The sequence below is a fragment of the Sceloporus occidentalis genome, unplaced genomic scaffold (assembly GCF_023333645.1).
Source record: "Sceloporus occidentalis isolate IW3139 unplaced genomic scaffold, rSceOcc1.0.p SCAF_3, whole genome shotgun sequence".
Lineage (NCBI taxonomy): Eukaryota > Metazoa > Chordata > Lepidosauria > Squamata > Phrynosomatidae > Sceloporus > Sceloporus occidentalis.
The window spans coordinates 132,485,460-132,511,156 of NW_028316983.1; the positions used below are offsets into that span (position 1 = coordinate 132,485,460).

The 25,697-nt window shown below is 39.7% G+C and overlaps 1 protein-coding gene across 3 annotated transcripts in view; it reads left to right on the forward strand.

The window, feature by feature from the left end:
* CFAP61 (cilia and flagella associated protein 61) overlaps positions 1-24,117 on the forward strand; it is a 115,486-nt gene extending 91,369 nt beyond the window's left edge. For all 3 annotated transcript variants that reach the window (XM_089516355.1, XM_089516356.1, XM_089516357.1), the window contains 4 exons: positions 268-359; positions 1,429-1,634; positions 17,084-17,174; positions 22,722-24,117. In XM_089516355.1, coding sequence (XP_089372481.1) covers positions 268-359; positions 1,429-1,634; positions 17,084-17,174; positions 22,722-22,922 — 590 coding nt within the window. In that variant the 3' untranslated portion in view covers positions 22,923-24,117. The remainder of the gene's footprint in view (positions 1-267; positions 360-1,428; positions 1,635-17,083; positions 17,175-22,721) is intronic.
* Positions 24,118-25,697: the final 1,580 nt, after the last annotated feature.

Sequence of the window (25,697 nt, forward strand, 5' to 3'; positions counted from 1 at the left end):
GCTCTCTGTGTGTTCTCTCTTATGCACTTCTTGATACATTCAGCTAGAATCAATAGATCTGCTTTGATTTAATTGTGTAGTTGGGAGAAACCTGTTCAATCTATCAAACAGCAACTGCATTCTATCTGTTGTTTCTCCAGTTAGCACGAAATTCTTTTTAAAATGACAAAAGGTTCTGAAGGGGTAAATACCACCTTTTCTAAAAAGCTGCATTTGTACTGGCCACATGTATGCAAGCAATCTTGTACATCTCTTTGCTTCTGACAGGTGGTCTTCTACCTGGAAAATATAATTATGTGCATATTTTTAAACCTGGAATACCTGCACGCTTGGATGTACAAGAAACGCAACCTAATTATGTGAGTATTTTTTAAAACAATGTGTGATATGGCTTGGTAGTACAACTGTCCTGAAGATAATGCTGTTGTCCATTTTTTACATAATCTGTCCATACATGGTAGGCAATGGAGTCACTAGAGGGTAGGGGGTTCATCTCGCACCGGGTGACACACCAGGAGAGAGGTGACACCCAATCATCCCCCTGCACCTCATTGCCAAGCGTGCCCCTCCTCATGAGGAGAATAAGGCCACGCCAAGGAGGAAGGTTAAGCGCCACCACCACAACTCCTTACCGCTGTTGCTGCCATCTCCAGAAGCCCCAACCCTGTACTAGAAGACCTGCCCCAGAAAGCCTCCCCCCAGGTGACATCAGGGGCAGAGATGCCACTGGTAGCAGACATCACACTAGGCAAGTGAAACACTGTCACCAGTGTCAAGAGTGAATGAAATCTACACCTTTATCCTGAATATATAAAAAAATGCTTTCAGCTTCTCAAAATGGGGACTGAATACTCAGATTGCTTTCTGCCAGGCTAGTGGGGTTTCAGCAAAATTAAGAGCTGCATGAAAAATGGACATATGAGGGCAGCTTTTCCTGGCAAAGAGATGCAGTTGTGAAGAAAATATTTTTAACTCCTGTATCTACTGAGGAAAAAGCGGAATGTGGAAGCATTACTTTTTTGGACTACAGCTCCCAGGCCAGCATGATATATTACCCCAGTTATCTGGATGGTTGGCAGTTTCTGGGATTTGTAGTCCAAAAAAAGAATTTTCCCATATTTTGGAGGAAAGTGACAACTATACTTGGGACCCTCTGATGCTACTTGTGCCAGTCTTTTTCAATTAAAAAAAAAAACCACTTAATATTTGATTTATTGAAACCAGTTTTGCATCAACTAACAAGATCCTTAGATTGAGGCCATTGGCCATATAACCCATAGAAGAAAACAACTGGTTTGTATACATCCAGTGAATTTGATATAAAACATTTCCATACTAACCAAACTCTCTTTAGAGATATATTGTCTGGCTTTGGTTTTCCCTGACTGCTATTACAACTCTATGTTATACTTTAAAAATTTATCCTAGGGGATGGCGATTACAACAGGAGATGCAATAAAAGGGAATTACTTCAGAATACATGTTAACCAGTACAGTATGGTGGAAACCATTACCTGCTTTTCAAAGGACCGAATTCCTGCCTCTAACTATATATGCCTGTTTGGACAGCATGAGCGTCTTCTTAATAATCTTTGTTCTCGCTGGAGAGAGGGACTGATCACAGATCTCTATAGGTAGGATAACTTCCATTTTGTATGCAGAATCTTTAATCTCAGTTCATTTACAAATGGAACAGTATGTAGAGAGGTCTTGTAGCACCTTTGAAACTAACTGAAGGAAAGAAGTTGGCAGCATGAGCTTTTGTAGACTTCGGTCTATTTCCTCAGATGCTTTTGGTGGCGTGGAAGCCAGGGACAGACATATCTGTCTGGGCCTGGATAAGGTTTTTTAAGAGGTTGATGGATTTCTACTCCTTTCAGCTAAATTTGGTGCTGTCCATAGTGGTAGAATTCAAAGATATAGCCATGTTAGTCTATGACAGAGTACACTTTGGAGGAAGAACCTCTTCTTGGTCCAAAGCAGGAAAAATAATACCAAGATTGCCTTGTTAGCAGATCTTAAAGCTCAGTGGTTTACAGGTTGTTGCCTATTTTGTTGTTGTTGTTGTTTTTAAATGTTTCTTCCCTGCCTGTTCTCTTCTTAGTTGGAAGCAGGGCTGAGAGGACAACATATATGTTACATGCCTCCCCCTTTTGAGGAATGCTTTAAGTAATAATTCCCATACTGTCACCTCTGTGGTCTCAGTGCATAGAGAGCATCCAAACCTTTCTTATATGGCCCTAGCAAGGAAAGTCAAGAGCTCCCAGCAACTTGGCCTGTCTTTGCTATTTAGAAAATGACATAACTAGCACAAACTCACCCATGTCTGCCAATGGACCTTCCAGTGGGGTGTGATCAGCACGACAGATAAAAATATCTGATACATCTGTGACCATTGTGATTAACTCCTCCATCAGAATCCCCCTCCCAAATATTTACATTGACTTGTCAGGTAAAAATGTAGAAGCTGAATTACTAGTGTGGGTTGTACAGCTAGGAGAAAGGGAAGTTAAGACATAACAAATGTGCAGATGCCCAGGAGAAATTCAAAACGTAGCACCAGGAGCAACATAATAAGCAAAATAAAAATTAAGACATATCACAAAGCAACTCAAGTGAGAACTAAAGTGCAATAGCAGGTATTTCGCACGCTGTTTTCAGATACTCAGCAGGAACTGTGTAAGAGTTAAGAGGCCAGCTTTGAAAGATCAGTGCCTCTGTAGGGGTTTGGAATTTCTGAAAGAATTGGTGAGGAGAATATATCACTCTCCCATTCACCCTATACCTGTGTTTTATATGTGTAAAGACTGCATAGCATTGTAACTAGTTAATCAAATAGACTTGTGGGGCAGAAGGATGAAGCTTTGAGTAGTTGCAATTTTTCTGCAGGCTGTACACTGTTTCTGTCTTAAAATTCCTGGGAATCTGTTACTTTGTCAGTAGTAGTCAAAGAGGTAGCAATGTTGGTCACTTGCAGCATAAAAAGGAGAAAGGAGAGGGGAGGGGGGAAATGGAACACACACCTCAAAGTAGGATCAATATCCTTAAAAATATTGCTCAAAAGGTAAATGTATTAGGCCATTAATTGTGTCAACCGTAAGCCACAAACAATAAAAAAAAACCTAGATTCTTAGTAAGAGGCCCAGTATCTATACAAAAGTTACAGACTGTACAAGTAGAATCAATGGCCTGTTACAGACAGCCAAAATAAAGCTGCTTCGAGTCACTTTGGAGGTATGGTATTTCAATGATACATGCGTCCTAAGCGTCCAAAAGCCGCACCAAAGCCACACTCCAGTCCTTAGGACTGGAGTGCGGCTTTGGTGAAGCTTCCAGACTCTTAGGACTCATGCATCATTGAAATACCATACCTCCAAAGTGACTCGAAGCAGCTTTATTTTGGCTGTCTGTAACAGGCCAATGTGTAACTGTTCTGCAAATGAAGCATTAGCAGAATAGTTTTCCCCTGTTCAATAACAGGAAGTAAATATTCATTCTGAAGCTGGAACAAGAATAAAAAGGGACTAGCACTGAATACTATATTTGAACTCTCCTTCCTCTTATGACTGGATTCAAAGAGAAGAGGCAATGGCATGGCAGTGTTTATAAAACCTGGGGAAATGCATCTCTAAAGGTTTGGAGATGGCTATTTCCAACAGCCTCTTCTTTCATAGTATCTTCCCCTAGTTCTAAGTGGTGAAGCAGATGGACCAAAAGGAGTGGCCAGATCGTATCAGGACCATGGCGACCAGGTGGCCCAGTCCCAAAGTGGGCTGCCACCATGGTCCTGAACAGGCCGCCAACAGGAGCACATTTAATCTGCTCCTTTTGCTGGTGGCTTTGGGCCCCCTAAGGCGGCCTCGGAGCAGCTTCCAGACGCATCAAGGGTATGCGTTGTCTAAACACCACACCCCGAAGTGGTTGGAAGCTGTTCTATTTGGCCTGTTTGTTTCGGGTCTAAGATCACAAGGACCTTTGGAACAAATGGGGCTGGGGTGGGGTGGGGTTGATTGGAGTTGGAAGGCAATTTCAGGCTCTCCAAAAATGCTAGGGTTTGTCAAAATGAAACAAAACAATGGTTTATTAATTAAATGAACATATTAAACAGGATGGAGCAATAAAACCCAGTGCAAAGGAAATGTTAGCTCCTATCTCTTACTTGACTGAAACAGTATTTTATCACAGCTGCTGTCCCCTGGTGTCCCCATCGTGAACAATACACTGCACTCAGTGGAGTGCTTCCCTACACTGGACTGTGGTCAGAGCACCTCCTAAGTTGAGACCGCTTATCTGATCTTTCCTAATCTTTAGATTTCTTTCCCCCATAGTTCTACAAGAATGTGCTGACATTTTCACAGGTGGGACATGGAGAAGATCACTCTATCCAAATTAACAAAACAACATAAAAAGGAGAAAGGGAGGGGGAAGGGGAAGGGGGTGTAGCAGCATCTTTAAGACTGTTTTTTATTTTGTATTACCTTTTGTGGATATAAACCCACTTCTTTGGAAGCTTACAGACTGATAATAAATGCTCAGTTTTATATACACAGTTGTGGGAGTGGGATGGAACATAATCAGATCTAGAAGGTGCAAATTTACTGGTTTTTTATAGTTTTTATTCAATATTATCTTTAAATATGTTTTAGTTGCCTTGAATCTCATTATTGGGAAAAAGGCAAGATAATCATCATCATCAACAACAACAACAACAACTTGCCTACTGAGACATAAATCCCATTGATTTCAACAAAGCTTTTTCCAATATACGTAAGAATAAGTTTTCAATCTCAATTTAATTTCTGTTGTACCTCTTCCCACAGGCTCAAGGTAGGTTAATACAAAGATACAATACCACTGAACTGGATAAATCAAAGAATCTATGCACAGTATACTGCTGCCTTAAAGACTAGTGGAATTTGCCAAGAAGGGTATAGTTAAATTTGAAATATGTATTTTTCATCATTTAAAAAAAAGGTTTTTCACTCTAAGGCAATAGTGTGTTTCTTTAATCCTTGTATAACTGGATTCGTTTTTCCCTCAGCACAATACCCATTGCCAGCAATGAAGTCAGTGAAACAGCTGTCACCTGGGAGTTAATTTGCCTCTTTGTGACATGCAAATTATCTTTTAAATTAGAGGTCATCTCTAACCATGAATTTTCCCACTCCTTTGCACTCATCAGGTTGAAGAATTTAACCCAATAGCGCTGTTTTTTTCATAACATACAAAGTTTTAAAATTATTTAAATTTCACAATTAACAGTGTCAAATGGACCAAGAGAATAATGGTTCCCACTAGTTCTTACGTTGTTGCAAATCTTATGTTTTTATACAGGCTTGACTCCTCTGACACAATTTAATTAATCTGTGTTAGCTGTATCAAGGTCTTGAACATAACAATTAAATCCTTTATTGTAGTTATGGATTTGTAACCTAGAGATATGGATCCGTAACTGCTCCATAGTACTGTGTATTCTTAACCGTGGCAATATTAACATGCTTATAAATGCCCACCTTGATCTCCCTTAACATTCAGCAATCTTTATTTAGCTGGTGACTGAGGGGCAGAAGGGTAACATTTCCATTTCACAATTCCTCATCACAGTCTCACTCACTGGTGGAAGGGGACTGGAAATATCCTTTTCCTATGCCCCAATAGCCAGCTGAGCATACCTCCATCATTTGCCGCTGGCTGTTAAGGCAGATTTGAGTGTCAGTCCAAGAGATGTTACTCAGTTTTGCATTTGTGAGTAAGTAGGGTGCTCTGCCGGCGCCCGTATTTGCTGCACCAGGGAACCATGTGGACAAACCACGTGGTTCCCTGGTGCAGCAAAAAGAACCCGCAAAAAGCGGCGCAGCACAGAAATGACGCCACAAGGCGTCAATGGCACACTTGCAGCATCATTTCCGCGCCGCAACGTGTGGACACTAAGCATCCACTATGTCAAAATGGCAGCACCCATGTTATAGGGCACCGCCATTTTGTACGTGCTCAGCACGTACTAGGGTTAGGGGCGTCTGGAAAGGGCTCCCCTTCCTAACCCTAGTATGTGCCGAGCACGTACTTTTTGGCGGTGTGTAACCCGCCTAGGTGATGAAGGATGAGCTGGCATGGCATAGTGATTTAAGTCTTGAGCTATGACTCTGGAGACCAGGGTTCAAATCCCCATTGAGCCATGACACCCATTGGGTGACCTTGGGCAAGGTATACTCTCTCAGCCTCAGAGGATAGCAATGGCAAATGCCCTCTGAAGAAACATGCCAAGAAAATCCTGTGATTTCCTTGATGAGGAAGACCTGGCTTTGTAGTAGTACATCTGAAAAGGACCTCAGTGCAATGTTCCAGCCATACAACCTGGCCATTTGAGAAAACTATGAAGTCTTGCATTAACAGAAGTATAATGCCACATTTGGAGTAGTGTGCCCAGTTCTAGGTATCTCATTTTAAGGAAAGTGTTAATAAAATAAGAGTATTCCAGTGAAGAACAACCATGATGGTGAGTCTATGCATATCTAGTCCCATGAGGAATGGTTAATAGGGCTGCAGCCTTCCTCCATCCACTGATATTATTATTATTATTATTATTATTATTATTATTATTATTATTATTATTCTCCCCTCTTCTGCACAACGCTACTGGGGCGGCTTACAACATTAAAACATATTACAACATATTAGTCTCACCAAAATTATCAGGAGAATATCCACTAACAAAAAGGCAATCTTCAGAGGGGTGACATTCTTCTCCACCTATTTTACATCAGATTGTCAAAACAGGGAATAAGATTGCTTTACTATTCAAATAACTTTTAACACAAACGTTAATAGCAAGGAAAACCCTCCAGTTCCATTTCAATCAAATCTTTTCAATCAAAATATATCTAGGGTAAAACACAGTGAGCCCCTTCTTTCCTTAAATATTCTACAGATTTAATCTCCCTTCGGTAATTAATAAAAGAAGATCATGTTATTAAAAAAAACAATCAGTAGAACATATTTTCCTACTTCACAGATGCCCAAAACATATCCATTTATTCATTAAGCCAGTCTGCCACTTTTTTTTCTGCCACTTCTTCAAACACAGAAGAAAATTACTCTTCAAGTACATTGCTAGTAATACTCTAAACTCCAAATATCCATTTAAAACATGTTGCTGCTTCTTTATTAAAATGCTTGTTAGGTAGGGTAGCATCCTCTCCCCTATCTTTGGTGATGAAATTATAATGCGAGAGAACAAAACAGTACAAATATATCCCAGAGGAGAGAGGGCGCTGAGTGCCTTACTTTTTATTTTTCAAATACTGTTAAAATATATGCATTAAAATAGTCCACAGACAGGCTCCTCATTGCAATTCAGGGATTATCCTAAACCCAGGATGAATGCTGAATATGATGATTAGATGTAAAACAGATGTCCAAAACATCAAGGTCGTTGTTTACCCAATGTCAGAACACAGTATGGAGGTCTGTGGAATTTAGTAGTTTGAAAGCATTATCGGGGCATGTTTGTATTGAAAAGGATTCCACCTTAACATGTCAGCTCACTCTGCAGGCTTCCTTAAGGTTGCCAACAATATTGCTTTCTGTCACAAGGAGAGGCTGTGAGCATGGCTGAATGTGCCTAATGCCACTCAGTACACTTTGCACCCTAATTAGAGGTAAATAGGTGTGCATTTTTCAAGAAGAGAGCCCGAATAAAAGAGAAACGAATACATGAAAGCTCTAACAGCTTTCCTTTTCTGCTAGAATTAAATGCTAACCTTGAATCATACTATTAAAACTATCCTTATATAATAGATTGATATAAATAACCAAGAAATACTGGGTAGCATTAGGGATTTATTTTTATGTATTACATTACCAGCTTTTTTAATGAATAACTGCACTCCTAATGAGCAGCTAGACTACCCAGAAATCCGGGGATTAGAGTTTGAAGTTATTAAAAGAAAAAGAGGTGGCTCTACAACTTCTTTGTGCTGAAAATGTATTAATTAATTTTGATTCGGAATACTTTCATAAATGACTAAGATTTGAGAGTCAATCAAGAGCAAATGACTATGGGGAAAAAACAGTGGGTTGGATCCATACAAAGTTAGCAGGACTAGTTCCCACATAATCAGATTTAAATGAATAATGACTAGCTGGTCCCATTGATTTTAATTCACTAAATTAAGGCTAACTTACAGTGGATCCAACCCTTTTTTTTTTTTTTTTACTGTATAAGTATTCTTTTGTGATTTTTAAATAGAAGCAGTTAATTTTCCTGGCCCTTATAATACATTGGGCCCTTGGTATTCACTGAGGTTTGGTTTCCATTCCAAGACCCCCTGTGGAGACCAAAATCTGTAGATGCTCAAGTCCCGTTATATACAAAGGCATATAATAGTAAAATGGTAAAATGGTATCCCTTATATAAAATGGCAAAATGAAGGATTGCTTTTTGGAATTTATAATTTTTTTAAGTATTTTCAAACCGTGGACACTTGAATCCGTGGATAAAACATCCATGGATATGGAGAGCTAACTGTACAAGGTTGGGCTACAAACAACAGACAAGCCTAACCTAATTACTACTAATAACTACATATTACAAGGTGAGAAAAACTAACAATCTACATAGACTAAGAGGAAAACAAACCAACAAAAAAGTCAAAGGAAAATATATGACTTCCAACTTACTAGCTGAAGGTTATAGTTGACCAATAATTCAGCTTCGCTAATTCATGCACTTCAGCCTATTATTAGAATAAATGCAACTAAAATACGCTTCTGCTTATTATTCCATTCTAATATCCTTCCAGTCCTAAATTTTCTAATTTCCCCCATTCTTTCTCATATGTTCAATAACTGATTTCCATTCTTCTTTAAGGGTGTCTACTATGTTTCTACTATTTACATTTACCCATTTCAAATGAAGGCAGTATCCAAATCTGTAGATATTTAGGTCAATTGTTTTCTTTTCCCTTCAACACTCGGCCCTTCTTTCAGCCCCTCTTTCAAACGCCTCTTAAATCCATTCCTCAAATCAGAACTGTCAAATTTCAATCCAAAATATTTTCTTTTAGATGTAATTGGTCTTCTTCACTGGTAGATGTCCTTTCCCCTTCAATCTTCCTCTATACACAGTGACATCTATGCATTTTAATCCAGAACCAGCTCTTCCCTATTCATTTCCTATTCAACAACCAGGCAGTGATGGCCTTGTTTTGTCTTCATACAAGAGAAACAATTAATTCTTCTCTCACTATTTCCATGTTTTGAACCCCTTCAATACTTATTCTATACAAGTCCTATAAAGTTAATTTTAACTTTAGGTATTTAACGTTCAGCTTGATCTCTCAGTGCTTCAGAATTTGCAGCTTATTCTCCAGCTTTAGTTAATAAAATTGTTTTAATAGTGTTGAGTTCCTTTTACTTAAAATTGGTTAGAAGTTGATTTACTCACTTTTTCAGAGCATAGAACTTAAAGTGCTGGAAGTTAAGTTTTCACAGTGCTGAGTTAAGAAAGTTGAATGCATGCTATTAATACCCTTGGGGTAGCTGTGACAGTGATGGCGCTTTTCCAGATCCCTCCATTCCACCGACAACAAGGCAACAGACTTATGTTGTCTGTATGCCAAGAACCGGAACTGGACACAAAGCTATAATCCTCTGAGACTCCCATGCCAAGGAGAAAATTTCCACCATTTGGAGGTTCTCCAAACTCGTGAACACCATATCCAGTGGTCCTCTCACAACAGGGCTGTTATGTAATGGAATCTTATGATGCTATTTTCAACCTGTAAGTCAGTACCACCTTGATTTTTCTAACATGGTATCTAGTTATTCCAAAGAAAGCAGGAGCCATTTGTCAAGAACTCCATGTGGGACTTTCTTCAACAACCTGGAATGGAGATACAGTATAAGGAAACTGGAGTGCAGTGCTTTCTTTGCTCAGTTTGAAACTGACAACATTCTTAGCTAAACAAAAAAGTATTTAATCGGCAGAAAATGAAGAATTCGGTCTGACTCATGGTACTGCAGTGGTTAAATGCCTGTACTGAAGACACTCACTCAAATTCACAAGGTTGTGAATTCAATGCCAGCCAGGGGCTCCGGGTTGACTCAGCCTGCCATCCTTCCATAGGTTGCTAAAATGTGTACCCAGCTTTTTGAGGGCAATTAGCTTACACTTAGTAAACTGCTTAGTACATCGTCAAGCGATATGGAAATGTATTTGCTATTGCTACCTTAAATCATAACTTCAAAATTCCAGGATTCCAAGATATCACAAACAAGTTTCAAAAAGATGTTTTAAAAAATAGGTTAAACTTTCATTTTGAAAAAAGATCCTTAAAGGAGAGGAAGGGGTGTCATGGTCACCTTGCATGCAGCAGTGTCCCAGAGCAGTGTGTCACCCGGTGTGGTGGGTGGGGCTTCAGGGCAGAGCCAAATGGGCCCACTGCTAACTCCCTGCCACACACAGATTTACTTCAGAGAAAAGCCATGTAGACTGGCACAGGAGGGGGCACTGGGAGGTAGGAGGCACTCACTGGGTATCACCCCCTTCTGTGGTGTCCCCCCCCCTTCAGTGCAGTCCACACACCCCTAGCAACGCTATAGCTTACATGTATCTTAGATAGCCAAAATCTGTCCAGATCGCCTTCTAGTGAGCCAGGATATAGAAAGCCATCACAGAGCTTTGGACCAGTGGTCCCAGAATCCAAATCAGGTTGAATCCAAATCATCTCTCTGTGTTTCATATAGTATACAAGACAGATACAGATCTTATGATGAATTAACAAGCTAAACCCTCTAAAATATAGGGAAATGAAAATATCTTTCTGTTAAAATGTATCTGTCAGCACACTTATCGTGTACCCATTTAGAGACAGATAGAAGTGGGGAACTAGTAACAGTGAGGATACCCATTCAAGCTTCTGGTCCTATCCAGTAGGAAGGTTTTCACAGCTTTAATATCACAGGCAGAAGAATTCTGTAGAGACTTTGACATTCCTGACACCAACAGCAGAGCTCTCAGTGACCAATTCTGATGGGATCTCAGTGTGTGCGCTGACTCCAGAAAAGGCAGTCTTCACTAAGATGAAAACCTTGGAGACAGGCAAGCCAGTTAGGACCTGTAAATTCACTGTAACCTAGATGATGTTCCATGCAGCATCCTTTTAATGACTGTTGCAAATTCACTTCACAACCATCATTTTTACACACTTAGTTTTATACACTCCAACAATAAGAAATTATAAGCTACTGTAAGCTGAACATTTATACTTATATTAACTGTTCTCCCTAACACAGCCGTGGGTAGGTGTGGGCTGTTTGGCAGTGAAGGGTTATGTATTAAGCTCTCATCCCCCTTTTATCCCCATCAAGAAGTAGGCCAACAATAGCTATTCATGGAGAGTCAGGGATTTCATGGAGTGTCTTAGAAGGGGACAAAAATCAAACCTCGCTGCTGTACTTAAATGGTTAGCAGTATGAATTTGGAAGCAAAAACTCTCAGTCACTCATAAAGGAACATAAAAGAAAAAGTAACAGCAGTGCCATAGTTGCCATTAGTACCAAAACTGGCTCCATTTTAATCTCATCCACTGACATAAACAAAGCTTTTATGCATTCTTATTCTGATCACTCTGTGTGTGTGTGTGTGTGTGTGTGTGTGTGTGTGTGTCTATACAAAACTGACACAAGTCCTTTGTAGACTTCCTCTAAGTTAACGGAAATATGAACACAAGGTGATCTTTAACCATCCTATTTCAGAGAAATAAATTAGTTCAATTATAAAACAGCTGAAACATGAGAAATCCCGCAGTTTGGATGGATTTGTGGATGAGTTCCATAAAGAGTTTTCTGATGTCTTTATCCAGTTCCTCAAAATGCTCTGTGTAGCAGAGATCTGCCAAAGAACTTAAACACTGCATGGCTGGTAACAGTTCCAAAGCTAGGGGGTGTTATCCAGCAGCTAGGAGCTCACAATCCAACTGCATTACTAAATCAAGAGCCAAAATTGCTTTTTGCCACTCTAGCCAAAGAAGTGATTTCATTGCAGAAAATATATTTATAAGTTAAACAACATTTAAGCCTACATTTTTGTTGTTAACCACCCTCGACTTGATCCCAGTTCATGGCAACCCTGTGGATGAGAGACCTCCAAGACTCCCTATCCTCCACTTCTCTACTTAAGTCCTGCAAATTCATACCTGTGACCTATTTAATAGAGTCCATCTATCTAGCATGCAGTTTTCCTCTTTTTCTACGTCCCTCCATCTTTCCTAGCATTATTGCTTTTTCCAATGAGTTGTCCATTTTCATGATGTGGTATGACAGTCTCAAATTAGTCATCTTGGCTTCCGGGGAGATTTCAGGCTTGATCTGTTCTAGGACCCACTTATTTGTCTTTTAGGCCATCCATGGTATCCAAAGTGGCAAAAATGCTTGAAAACGTTTTACAAACCAGAAAAAAAATTAGCTATGATGTTTCTGTATTCTGTTTTGTTTTGATTTTGGGATTTTTTTTAGTAGGGTTTGGCCATCCCAGATATAAAGTTCTCTTTTGCACTTTTCATTTGAAACAGTTAACCCAGTTTATTTTTGTTAATTGCCTTTGTGTCGACTTGGGGGTTATTCACACTGTGAAAATAATCCATGATGAATCCGGGTTGAATCTTTGTTGTTCACATGCATTCAGTTTGGAGGTGGGGGCTAACAAAAAAACAACTTAACCTGTGATAATTGGTACCAGTTTTCCCCCTGAATTTAAAAAAAAAAATGTGTTGTTAGCAGTGTGAATATTTAGTATTTAGTGATTATATCTTTACACTTCAAAAACTTGGCTAGTTCCTTCCGAGCAGCCCTTCCAAATCCTAATCCTCTTCTGTTTTCTTGACTGCAGTCTCCTCTCTGATTGATGATTGAGCCCATGTATGGTAAATCTTGTACTGTTTTGATGTCTTCACTGTCTTACATTAAAATTATGTAGCTGGTCAGCAGTCATAATTTTAGTTTCTTTGATATTCAGCTGTAAACCTGCATTTGCACTTTCTGCCTTGACCTTCTTCAATAATCTTTCCATGTCTTTGATATTTATACAGGATGATAATCCGGTGTCATGGAACCTTGTAACACCCCCTAAGCACCCTTCCATTCCAAACTCTTTTTTTTAATTCCCAAAATCACTAACAAAGTATTCCTCCAGTAGAATCCTCTACTGCCAGCTGATCTCTGAGATCTGTTGGCAAAACTGCTCTTCTGGCTAAGATCTACAGCCAAAGAGAGGACAGAGAACAGATGGGAAGACGAGGGAGCTGAGTTATGCCAGACTAAATCCTTCACCATTCCAGTGACACAGCTACAAGGCTGACCCAAAATCATGCCTGAATGAGAGTAATCTTAAGTAACTGCCAACAGTCCTGACCTGGGAAGGATTTGAATTCAGCACAGCTTTACCTGGCATAGTTTTGGCTCAATTGGCCCTTGACCATCTCCTCTAGTTAGAAATGCACTTAGATACTATGAACTGGTAAAATTTTTGAGATTCAGAGCAAGCAAACAAAAAAGCAAACAAATAAGCAATATCATTATGCAGAAAAAATGTATTACATTGTAATATTTAAGATGGTTGTCTATCATTTGATTGATCTGTTACCACAGATTGCTTTAACAGACTTTTGATCAAGTTGAGTTTTTTTCTACTTTATGTATTACCGTTTCATTCTTTTACAGATTTATGTTGTACGCTATACCATGCTTTTTTGCATATTTTAATTGTTTATTAACATGGTGTTATAATGATTACAGGGACAAAGCCAAGAGAACTTTACCCATTCCAGTAGTTGATAACAAGGCAGAAGCTTTCTTGAAAGGACTGAATAAGATGTTAGATGCAATGGCATCACTGGGAGGATGGTGGTGGACCACAACAGATGACATCTCAGTGGAGGAGTGACATTTGGTTGGTCCCTCCTCCCTCTGTGGGATGTATGTGTGGTACCATGCTGCTGGCAAGGCCTGCCACTTCTTCTCTGCTGCCATGGCTCTCAAGAGAGCTATGGAGGAAGAGAAGGAGGGAGGAATTCATGCTCCTCCCTCTTTCCCCACTGCTCTGGTGCTGTGGGCCAAGTGAACCAAGGCAAAGGGGAAGGAGGAAGGGGTGGATGCATGCTTGCCACTCCTTCCCCATTGCTTTGGTTCACCTCCCCAAGCTCACCCCTCCTTCCCTGTTGCCTTGGTTGGCTCGCCCAAGCCAGCCAAGACACCGGGGATGGAGGAACAAGAGTGCATGCACCCCTCCTGCCTTCCCTGGTGCCTTACTTGCCCAGCCATCCCCCTGGCAGTCCTGGGTGGCCATTTGGGTAGATGGTGTCTCCCCCCCCCCCCCCAGCAGCCCCAGGCAACCACATTGGGTGACACCAACGCTAGGAAGACTACTGGTTAGATGAGTTACATCTATGCATATACATAAACAAAACAGAATGCAAATAGATCAGAATGAAGTAGCCGAACAGTTGGCCTCGACTACTTAAATACCAGTCATGTGCTTATCTCCTATCAATGTCCAAATGCAAACAATATCAAAAACCAGGAGGGGAAAAAAACCAATCATATTTATTGCATTTATCTTCAGAGTAATCAAAACATTTCACACAATTCATACTCAATAATTCTCATAGCATTCCTGCAAAGTATACCAGAATTAGCATCCTCTCTTTGTAGAAAGGAAGCTGAGATCGAGAGACGGTGGTTCCTGTTGGCATAAGGGTGGCTGTTGTGTTCATAGCCAAGATGAGGTATAACCACAGCCATTTTCCAGTGTACAGCATGGATGTCTAGGCGTTTAAGTACATTCATTTGCAAAAACTTTGAAAAAGTGTGTGTTGGGGAAAGGCTACCACAAAATACTATTCCATACCATGGTGGTGCATTTGTTTAAAATCTGCAGTGGAACCTTGACAGTTTTAGACTATTCACTCTACTTTGTAACTGTAAAGTGCAGTCCTTCTCAAAATGTCTGATGTGAAAGAATGACAACTGTTTTTTTCCAGCATGCCAGGGACCAGCTCCACATTTCTGCACACTAATTGCCATTTCTTTCCTTGGAAACTTGCCAGGGACTAGTGACTGGTTGCTCACAGATCAGCACTGGTCCTGGGAGTACCATTTTGAGTAGCACTAGCTTAGAAAGACCTGGGAATGTGCTCTGGCAGGTTTGGAACTGAGAGAGTAACACTGCCTCTTGGTGCCTCTACACAGTGAGAACTAATAATGAACTAATCGGGCTTATTTGAATGTGGAAAGCAAATGAAAAGTATAACATTTAAAGCCAATGGAATCAAAGAAGAAGCCAAATAATTTGTCACAGATAATGATCTTGTTAAAAACTTATGACCACCAACAGGAAGCTGGCTATCCACTAGAATCTAGTGCATGAACTATAGTATATCTATGTTTATAGAAGAAATATGGCTAAATATTAACAAAGTAAAATAATAATTAAATAATGGATGTTGGTTTTTATCTACTAATAGTACAATCGCCCCTTCCGATTCACAGGGGATTTGTTCTGGACTCCTCTGTGAATCAGAAAAATCGCTGATGTTGGGGTCCCATCGAATTCAGTGGCCGTGTGCCATTTTGTTCCCTCCCCACTTACCATCTGTGAGTAATCAAGACTGCAGAGCCCAAGTCAGCGAAATGGGAGGGACAAGTGTATTGTTGCATTGAAAGAGGCCTCTTGGGTTTCTCTTGTCCACGAACATAAAATTTTATCACATTTAATAACCATAGGATTGAGTCTCTCCTTGAAGTCAGCACTAGTGCACAGTTAAAGTTAATCTTTCAAAAATGTACACCTAAGAACGATCTATATTGCTCCATGCAATTGAATATAAGAGCAAAACTTGGGTTGCATACATCTTCTTCATTCTTCCATACTCTCTACATAAAAAGGTGAGGAGAAAGCATTCCCACGTAGTATACGCATACAACCCCATAAACGGCACATTACTGCACCACAAAGAAAAGCTAATGCAGTTGAATTATTTGACAGCTCTGACTCTTTATCCTGCCCACATGTAGGTATGCTTCTCATAAACAACCCCCCTCCAGTCATCTGCCTTGAACTAAAGTTGAATGTTTGTATCCCACCTAACAGTTACTTCTCAAGGTCTGAACAGTATTGTAAAATTACAACATCTAGTTCCGATGAACAGTCCAGATGGCTCTTTGTTCTTAACCTGACTGGGGAAAGGTGTACAGCCATAAATAAACAAGGAGATTGTGTAAACTAGCTCTCAGGGGCAGTAGTTTTACTTTTAGCAACTCTTTGTACTTACTTTAAATTGGAGCACCTTGTTGCATATCATTGATTTATTTTTATTTTTCCTACGGTTACGAAACAGGATATATAAACAGAGCTGTTTATATTCCCCCCTATTGTTGTATGTTATTTTAATATGCATTTCAATGTGTCTCCTACCTTGCCTCCAAAGGCCTAGGTGGCTTACTTAAATATTTATTTGCACAGAAAACAGGTTTCCAGCAATCTTGTTTTTTATTGTAGGAATATAAAGATCGAGGATTTCCTTGTATGACAAATTCAATTTCGCTTCAGTGCACTAGTGCAAGGAACATATTGCAACACTGTTATGTCCTGTTTTTCTGGCCTTTATTAATCCAGTAACCTTAATGATGAACAACACTTGTGTCATTGTCTACACAAATGTAATTTGTTTATGCAGGAGTTCAGTTAATCCTGCCATCTGCTTTTCTCAAATGAGGACAGATAATGGAGACACAGTTCCTCACAGGTCTTCAGGCTTTTAAATTCTGATAAAATCAGGATTCTTCACTGGCTCTTGCCACAGCTCTGAATTAAGCCACTTTAAATGTAATTACTGAAGCTGGCTGTACATCAGGAACATCCATTAAAAGAATTGATTGACCATGTTGTTATGGGAGGCATTTTATGAACAAACTATCCTGATGGGTCCAGAACTGTAATTTATAAAAGCAAAAAAGCAGGTAAACACTTTATTAGTGGCTAATGAGAGGCTCACTGGGTAACTAAATTTCTTCTTTTTTTAACCAGCTACTTGAAGGAACCTTGGGCCTTGGCCATCTATCACGATCGTTTTATTGATCTGAAGAAAGAACTGCGCCAGATCCTAGTATCTGTACAGGTAAAGAAAAGGGCTGTCAAATGCTTTTTATCATGTGAGCACTGAGTGTTGCTAGCCATTTTATGATTTTGCTTTCATCTTCCAATGTATTTTCTTTTCCTCTTTATTCTTTGTCCAAATCTAAAGCGTCTGAACATTAATGACAAGACTTTGAGAAGAATACTATACATAATTTACATCTGATTTTAAAACTGCTGTTATTTTTGGCACTCTTGCTTTAAATCTACATATTCTCATTTTGTCACCTTCGTCTTATTACGAATGAATAAGGTTGAAAGATCTCCAAGAGACCCTATTAGTACTTGCCCTGCTCAGGTCTTGCAAGCTCAGGGCCATGGCTTCCTTGATTGCCAATCCATCTGTAGTGCTGTCTTCCTCTTTCCTACTGCTTTCAGCTTTACCTGTTTTGTGCTGGCATTCTAGAAGAAAGTGCTCACACACCAGATGTTCTTTAATTTTACTCTCATTTTATATATTATCATTTCATAGCCTGTGCCACAATCTGCCCTGGCATTGAATGAGACTTCTCCATCTTCTGCTTCTCATTATGCATTCATTTGGTTTCTCATTTGATTTCTATTTTGGCCATCCTGTGATGCCCAAGTATGAGTCATATGTTCAGTTGCCTGAACACCATATTGGCAATGAACAAACTGTTGGCTCCACAAAATTCAGTAGGTCGCTCTCTTATTTCATTTCTTAATCATAGGCCAAATTCTCTAATAAAGTTTGGTTCTTTTCTGTTTCCCACCTATGAATTCCAGTCACCTATGATTAACACCTATTATACAACAATGAGCTTTTCAGGATCCTGGCCATAATTTGTCTGAATCCAGAATCCATTACGGTTCAAACCCATAATGACTAATAAATCCATTTTCCATGTTGCAGTCCTAATCTTGATCACAGACATCGGTCTTGACTGAACAAGACAGAGATACAGAATTCGATCCATGCATCTCTGTTGTATCATGTGGAGTCTAGGACGGTAACCATCTTCAGATCTTGTGGCTCAGAATTTTATAAATAAATAATATTTGGTGTAAAAAAATTTTTGGTCTTTTTTCTGTCCTGAATCAACTGCCAGCCAGTTTCACTGGATGAGCCCAAGTTGTAGTCACTTCTTTCTATCCACTTTTCTAAACCAGCCTTAATTTTATAGTCTATCTCCTCCATATCCTCCTTAGTGCTCATAAAGGACTTAAGTTTTCACTTAATCAACTCCCTTTCCAAAATTAAAAAGACCAAAATTTACCTTTTTATTACAGGGAAGGTGCTCCTTCCCATCCTGTTATCATTTAGCTTGCCGCCTTTGGCATCATTTTCATCTAAAAAAAATAGTCTTTGGGGAAAACAAAACTGCGCACCTGGTAAATGTATGAACTGGCTCTATTGAAAAGCATTTGTATGAGGTGATGGGCAATATGAAAATTCTGCCTGTGCTCTTTTATCTGTGCTGGCTAATTCACATATGGAAGTCCTCACTTGAAATCCTCGAATAATAAGTATACGTGTGTGAAGCACTCCTAAAGGATATAAAAGAGGTCTTAATGAAGGAGTTGTGAGGTTAACAAACAATGAAGGAATGGTGAAACCATGGTGGTTCGGGTTAAGCTGAAGAGAAACTAGATGTTAAGGTGTGAGCTAATGGAAGAGATAGATGGGGAACAGCTACTGTTACAGCTGCACAAGCAATTTGACAGGATGTTTGAGGGAGGATAGAAAGTGTTATCAGGACCTGCCTCTATCACAGAACTGAAACTGATAGCTTTTGCACATAAATAATCTGTGCATCCAGACTAGAGATGCTATGAAAAGTCACTGGATATGGAATAGGTTTTTTATGGGTGGGTTTTCAGTCAACTCCATACTTGCATACTTATTGTTCTCAATATTCACATTTTACAAGCCTCTTGTGAGGATACAGGGAACAAAAGCTTTGCAGATATCTGAGTAGCAATCCCCCTTCCACCTACTCCTTTTTATATTTTACTTTGTGATTCCCTTAACATAGCAGAATGTCAGGTAAGTTAAAACCTTCTCCCTGGCATGCTGGTTTTGCATTTTTAATGTGGATACATGTTAAACCAAGTGATTCCCTACCTGCAATTTGTAGTGTTATAATGCAGAATGTACTGCTGCACAATATGCTGCCCTTTCCTGTTTGGATTTATCCTTAGCGTTGTAGTTTGCCATCAAATCAGTTTTGACTTATAGCAACCTCCAAGAGACCTCCAAGAGCCTTAATTGTCAACTGTTTTGCTCATGTCTTGCAAACTTAGGGCTGTGCATACTTGGTTGAATGCTATCTTCTTCTTTTCCTTTTTCCTTCCACTTGGGCAAACATCATCTTTTCCAGTGAGTCAAGCCATCTCATCTACAAAAGCTTGGTGGAGAAAAATGGAGTTTGACAGCTTCAGTTTGGTCATCCTGGCTTCTAGGGAGAATTCAGTCCTGATTTGCTCTTGGACTCATTTGTCTTTTTAGTACTTTATGGTATCCACAGGACTGTCCTCTGGCACCATATTTCAAATGCATTTAATTTCTTCCTGTCAACTTTTTTCACTGTCCAGTTTGCACAGCCGTACATAGACATTGACCTTTAGACTTGACTGTGGCCTTGCTCTTTCCAAATTAAATAGAACAAATGGAATTCAGCAAGCAAAGGATGCAGTTTTGCAGAGAATAGAGTACTTCAACTACCAGAAGAGAGAATCATCAATTTATTTTTGTCCCCCAGTAACCTTTGTGTTCCATGCTGGTAGTAGCACTACACCTTGTTTTACAGTAATTGTGTCTGGACCTACAAACTGTGTTACTTGGGAGATTATCACACCAGGACTAAACTGTATGAAATCCAATGTTGCATATTTTTTTTATTGCACGACACAGTGCCTGTCCTGCTAGTCAAGCAGTAGTTCTCCTGTTTGACTAGCACATCTTTTCATTCATGGGAGGAACTTGTGAATTAGTGCAATATTGCTGCTTTTCCAGTAAGAGTTGCTGGTGTGATCATTCAACACCTTGCTGTTGCAATATAACAGTGAGCATATGGTCCCAGCAGGCATAAATTTCTCTCCCTTTCCTTGTCGTTCCTGACCTAGGTGAAATTACTCCATTTCCAGTGTCCAGGTAGAACAAAAGATGGTTTATAATAGGAACTTTGCAAGTTATCCCTTTCCCAGTATTTTTAAACTTTTTTTTTAAACTTGTGTGATTGTGCAAATTCCTTCAATCAATATTGCTCGATTCTCATCCTTTGTTGTTCATATGGGCACAATTCCAGAAGTTTGAAAAAGGTTTCTTTAAAAAACCCTACGGCACCTGTAGATCATACAGGGAACAAGAGGTGGGGCAGAGCTAACATGTAAGTGAGGTAAGTAGATTGCGGTATTGTGTTTCATTTCTGAAACTTTGATTTTTGTGAAATTGCAAATAAAGTTGATATTACACAACGCTATATCGGAATGCTTCTGTGATCCTCTATATCAGAAGAACCACAGATTACTCTCAGGTTAACGCTGTGTGATAATCTTCTTGGTGAATTTTTTAAAATCAAATCAGTGCTGGTGTGAATCTATTCACAGTTTAAAAATTAGGTAGGTGTCTTGTATTTATATTTCTATAACAAATAAAATGCCCCTTATTCCCTTACAAAGTCATACATTTGTGTCACAGCCTAGAAAAAGTTACTTTCTGGACTATTTCATTAAATTCTTCAGGGGATTCTGGGAACTGTAGTCCAAATAAATAACTCTCCTAAGTTCTTCCTTATCTTTTATAGATGTTGCACTTATGCTGATTTAAGAAGCCACCCATCCTCATTTCTGGATTATACAAAAATAACTGAGTAACAATGGCTTCATATGCTGTTGTCTCAGTCAAAAAGAATAAAAGGAATAACTTTTATATTGGAGTATTTTATAAGCATAATACTTCTTTGCCATTTGTGTTTCTGTTCTGTAGAAGATTTAATGCCACCCGTCATTTAGCACTTGTGACATTCCCAGACTGCCTTATGTTTAGTATTGTGCTAACCTCTCACAGAATCAGGAAGGAGGGACCCTGTGCCAAAGGATGCTGATGGAGCCCAGCCGCTCCCTCCTTTCAGGCACTATCTTACTATCTTACTGTAAAGAAAGTGCCCCACAATCTCTTCACTGTTTGTTCTGTCTAGCATGATCCTGAGTCCCAGACTGGCCATTTTGGCTGTTGTCTTGAACCACTTTTAAGTTAGGTGAGCCTAAGTACTCTGAAGGCATCAGATCCCATCTGATCTTGGAAGTTAAGCAGGGAATCTTGGAAACTGACTCTGGTTAGTACTTAGATGAGAAACCACCCATGAATACTAGGAGCTGTAGGCTTTATTTCAGAGGAAGGAACTGAAAAAACCACCTCTGAGTATTTCTTGCCTAAGAAAACCCTATGAAATTCATGTGGTCACCATAAATGGACGGGTAACATGAAGGCATGTGCATACATGCACACGTGCATGTGTATACACACATACACACAGGATTTTACATTGCCATGGCAAATGAAGCACAGTCGTCCAGCTGCCAAACATAAGGTGGCAGTATAGTGACTAGAGCCCCTTTGGATCAAACTTTCTGCCTCTACTCCATGGTTAGTTATGCTACAATTTATCACTAAAATGAATGCCCTTCAAATATCCTGACCATATGAATGGTATATGTCTGAATGCACAGCCACACTTAAACATTCCTTTCTAAGCTATGATCTTGTTGAGATTAGGACTCCAAGCATATATGAGTTGCCTGTGCAGATGTTAATACAGGATACACTCTCAAAGAAGAAGAAAAAGTGTTATGTTTAAGATTTTTAAGGTGTTTTTTTTAGTGCCATCAGACAGAATGATGCTTTGCAAAGTACCCTAAAGATAGGCCTCAGCCACAAGAAATTTAAAATACAAATGTTGCTACAGGTACAGGAACAAAAAGAGGAAAGGGAAGAAAGAAAGTTTCGGACAGATATTTTGCTGCTGCTGATTTTCTACTCACATTATAGACTGATATAGGAAACTATCCTTTGGTGAAAATGAAATTGCCCTTTGTCATTACTTGTCATTACGGATTCTGTGTGATACATTTCCCACTTTCCTAGTGCCAGGCATCCTTACACTTTGTTAGCAAATGTGCTCTGCCAACAGAAATGCTAGTGGCATACTAGTAGAAACACTTGGAGGATATCTTGCTCCCTCCCTTCCAGGGAATGTGGCGAGCAGCTGCCTCTCTGTATTAGCTGTCAGGTCCTTGGGGATAAGGGAAGGTGAAAGGGAGGCTTAACAGATAGCCTGTGGCTAAAGACACAAAGCAATAAATCCCAGTTTGACTTTTGCCTTAGATTTGAATCCTCTTTCTGGTGCAGCATTTTACCCGTTGCGTGTGCTCAATGTATTTATTTGGGAGCTATTCCGGAATCCTTTGTGCATTACTTTTATTGAAGTGGCAGGAGATGGCGACGCCACTCTAGGTGCTCTAATCAAGTCTATTCTTCTCTTCTCACTTTTTCCTTTGTTGCTTTCAGGAAGAAGATGTTCCTTCCATGCAAGAACTCGTTCGCCAAGTGGTGGAGGGGGAGCTGACATTATTTGAGAGACCGAAGACTTATCTCAAACGGTCGTTTAAACAAACGGTCTACAAAAAACTGGTGGAGAAAAGTGTTCTCAGTTACCTAGACTATAACCAGTATCACCTGCCAATGTTTGCTTGGCCAGGGATAGTTTAGGAATGCCTGACTGGATATGACTGGCTCTTTTGGCTCTTTTCAGGTAGAAAGTCTTCAGTTACGAAATGCTGGAGGTGAGAGGGGGCATGGTGGTATGTCCCTTAGATCTAATTTTTCATGACCATCCAGTGAACAAAATGAAATGTGTCTTATTTAAACACCCCAGTAGGTGGAGCATAATGCCGGTCCTGTAATTCAGCAAGGCACAGTTCAAGGAGTAAAACAAAAGCCAATGCAGTTGAGTGATGATACACAACAATTCCTACAGAGTGTGGAACTTTCTAAAAACTATCCATTAAAGATAATTGTAAATTGATTGCCTTTGTTCTTTAGTCCTGTTTATCTGATCTGAGGCCTACAGAGTTCTGACTGGAGGCCTTTGTCTCAGTTTTGGTGACTCAGATTAATGCTACAGCAACTCCATTTCACTGCACTGACTCAGCTTTCTGAGTTGTGCTGCCGTTAAGCCCTGTAGTCGCCTGCGCTCCTCTGTGCCAGGGACTCCCTCCCAAGCAGAACCTGACAGATGGCTGGTGAGATTTGCATATTGCATTTTAGCTTTTTAATTGTTCATTCCAAATGCGAACTTTGTATCTCTCTGTCTTCCTGGACAGAAGGTACATTGTAATAGGAGGGAGGTCAATTTTCTAATGTGTTGGCTAGTGACCCAGCAGCTGTGGGGTTAACTCCCTTTCCAGTGGCATCTCAGCAACCCATTGACCAATTGCAACTTGGTCCATTGAAGAATGTTTGCTATTGGCCAAATCAATACGATAGAAAAATCATCCAAGGCGGGAAAGCAAATGAATTCTGCCAAATGAAATCTGCACAGTTTCCCTTTATTTCAAGTGGTGAAACTGAGATTATGAATTATTGGTAGTAGAGGAGTACCACCATAAAACAAATGCTTGCAAATAGGCATCTTTACTTTTTATGTATTTATGCTTTGAATCTGTCATTCAAAGTATAAGAATGGAAAGAAAGGAAATCATAGTGTTAGCTGGCAATTGTTGAAAGAAGAGGATTGGGACTACAAGGCCAAACCCAGCACTATCTGTAATGACCATTTTTCTTTCTCCTAAGAACTGCAATCCTATATGTTTCTACGTAGAACCAGGTCACATTGAGAATAGTAGCTTTGTAAGCGGTTACATGATTGCACCATTACAATTTCTTGAATTATCTGGGCTTCTGATACATTCATTAAAGTAGATTGATCCTCATATATGGTATATTTTCTTTTCAAGAGAACTAACTAAAAGTGAAAGAGACAGACATATATGAGGATTTGGGGCTCCTGTCACTAGTCCCAGCTTCTGCTAACCTAGCAGTTTGAAAGCATGCAAATGCAAGTAGATAAGTAGGTACCAGTTTGGCAGGAAGGTAACAGTGTTCAGTGCGGTCATGCTGGCCACATGACCACAGGAATAGTCCTTGAACAGTGCTGGCTCTTCAGCATAGTAACGGAGAGGAGCACCACCCCCTATAGGTAGTTATGACTAGACATTCATGTCATGTCTAGTTGCAATCAAATTGCATACAGGTTTCTGACTGCAAGGTTTGCATAGGTGCATAGCCAGGGCTCTTCAAGGGTACTATGTAATGAATTAGCAGTTCCCACCTTGGCATCTGGACAGCCAAGAAAGAAGATAGGAGGAAAATCAACTCATTTTAGATGTGGTGCTGGGGAAGTGTACTGAGGATCCCATGAACAGCCAAAAGGACAAACAAATAGGTCCTATAGCAGATCAAGCGAGAAATATCTCTAGAAGCCAAGATGACAAGACTTAGGCTGTCATACTTTGGACACATCATGAGAAGGCATGAATCTTTGGAAAAGAATAATGTCAGGAAAGGTGGAGGGAAGTAGAAAGAGAGGAAGGCCACATGCTAGATGGATGGACTTTATTAAAGAGACCACGAATATGAGTTTGCAGGAGCTGGGCAGAGCAGTAGAGGACAGGTCGGCCTGGAAATGTCTCATCCATAGGGTCACCATGGGTCGAAATCCACATGAAGGCAGTTAACAACAACAACAACAAACCGTGACATGGTTCAGAAGAACACATTCAAACTTGGGTTAAAAGGCGCATTTCTCCAAGGTGTTCTGTGTCTTCCACAAAAGTGAAAGGTGAAACCCTAATGTTCTGCATTAATGACACTGCAAAGACATAAATACTAGTTGACTGACATTTGAGAATGGAAGAGTTCAATTTGAGCAACCACAATCTATTAAAGTATTGGATGTGCTTAAATCAAAGGAAATCTATGGGTTTAAGTGTACCTAATTCTATGCTAGATTGTGGTCAGTCTCTAAAAACACATGCATCTCAGTCCATGGTTTATTTAACTCAGCTGTATAGATGTAATCTGATTCAGTGGAATTATAAGTCAATCCTAAATCCATTTACTTGGAAAATGGTTCCTGCAAATTCAACAGAGCATATTTTCTGAGTTTGGGTATTTTTTAGGATTAGGATTTCAAGTATTTCAAATAGATATTCTTCAAATAAATTGGATTGGTTATACAGCTGTCAATCAAATTACACAAAGCCTGTGCTCAGGCTCACTTCTTTGATTTCCTTTACTACTTCCTTATATGTTTGAGGTTTCAGGATAGGTGATATTCAAGTCTTCATAGTAGTCTTGTAATTTTTAGTAGCCTCTTAAAATAGGCTGACATTAAAGAGGAGTGGGGAACTTGTGGCCCTCCAGATGTTGTTGAACTACAGCTCCTATCAGCCACAACCCACATAGCCAATAGTCAAACATTCC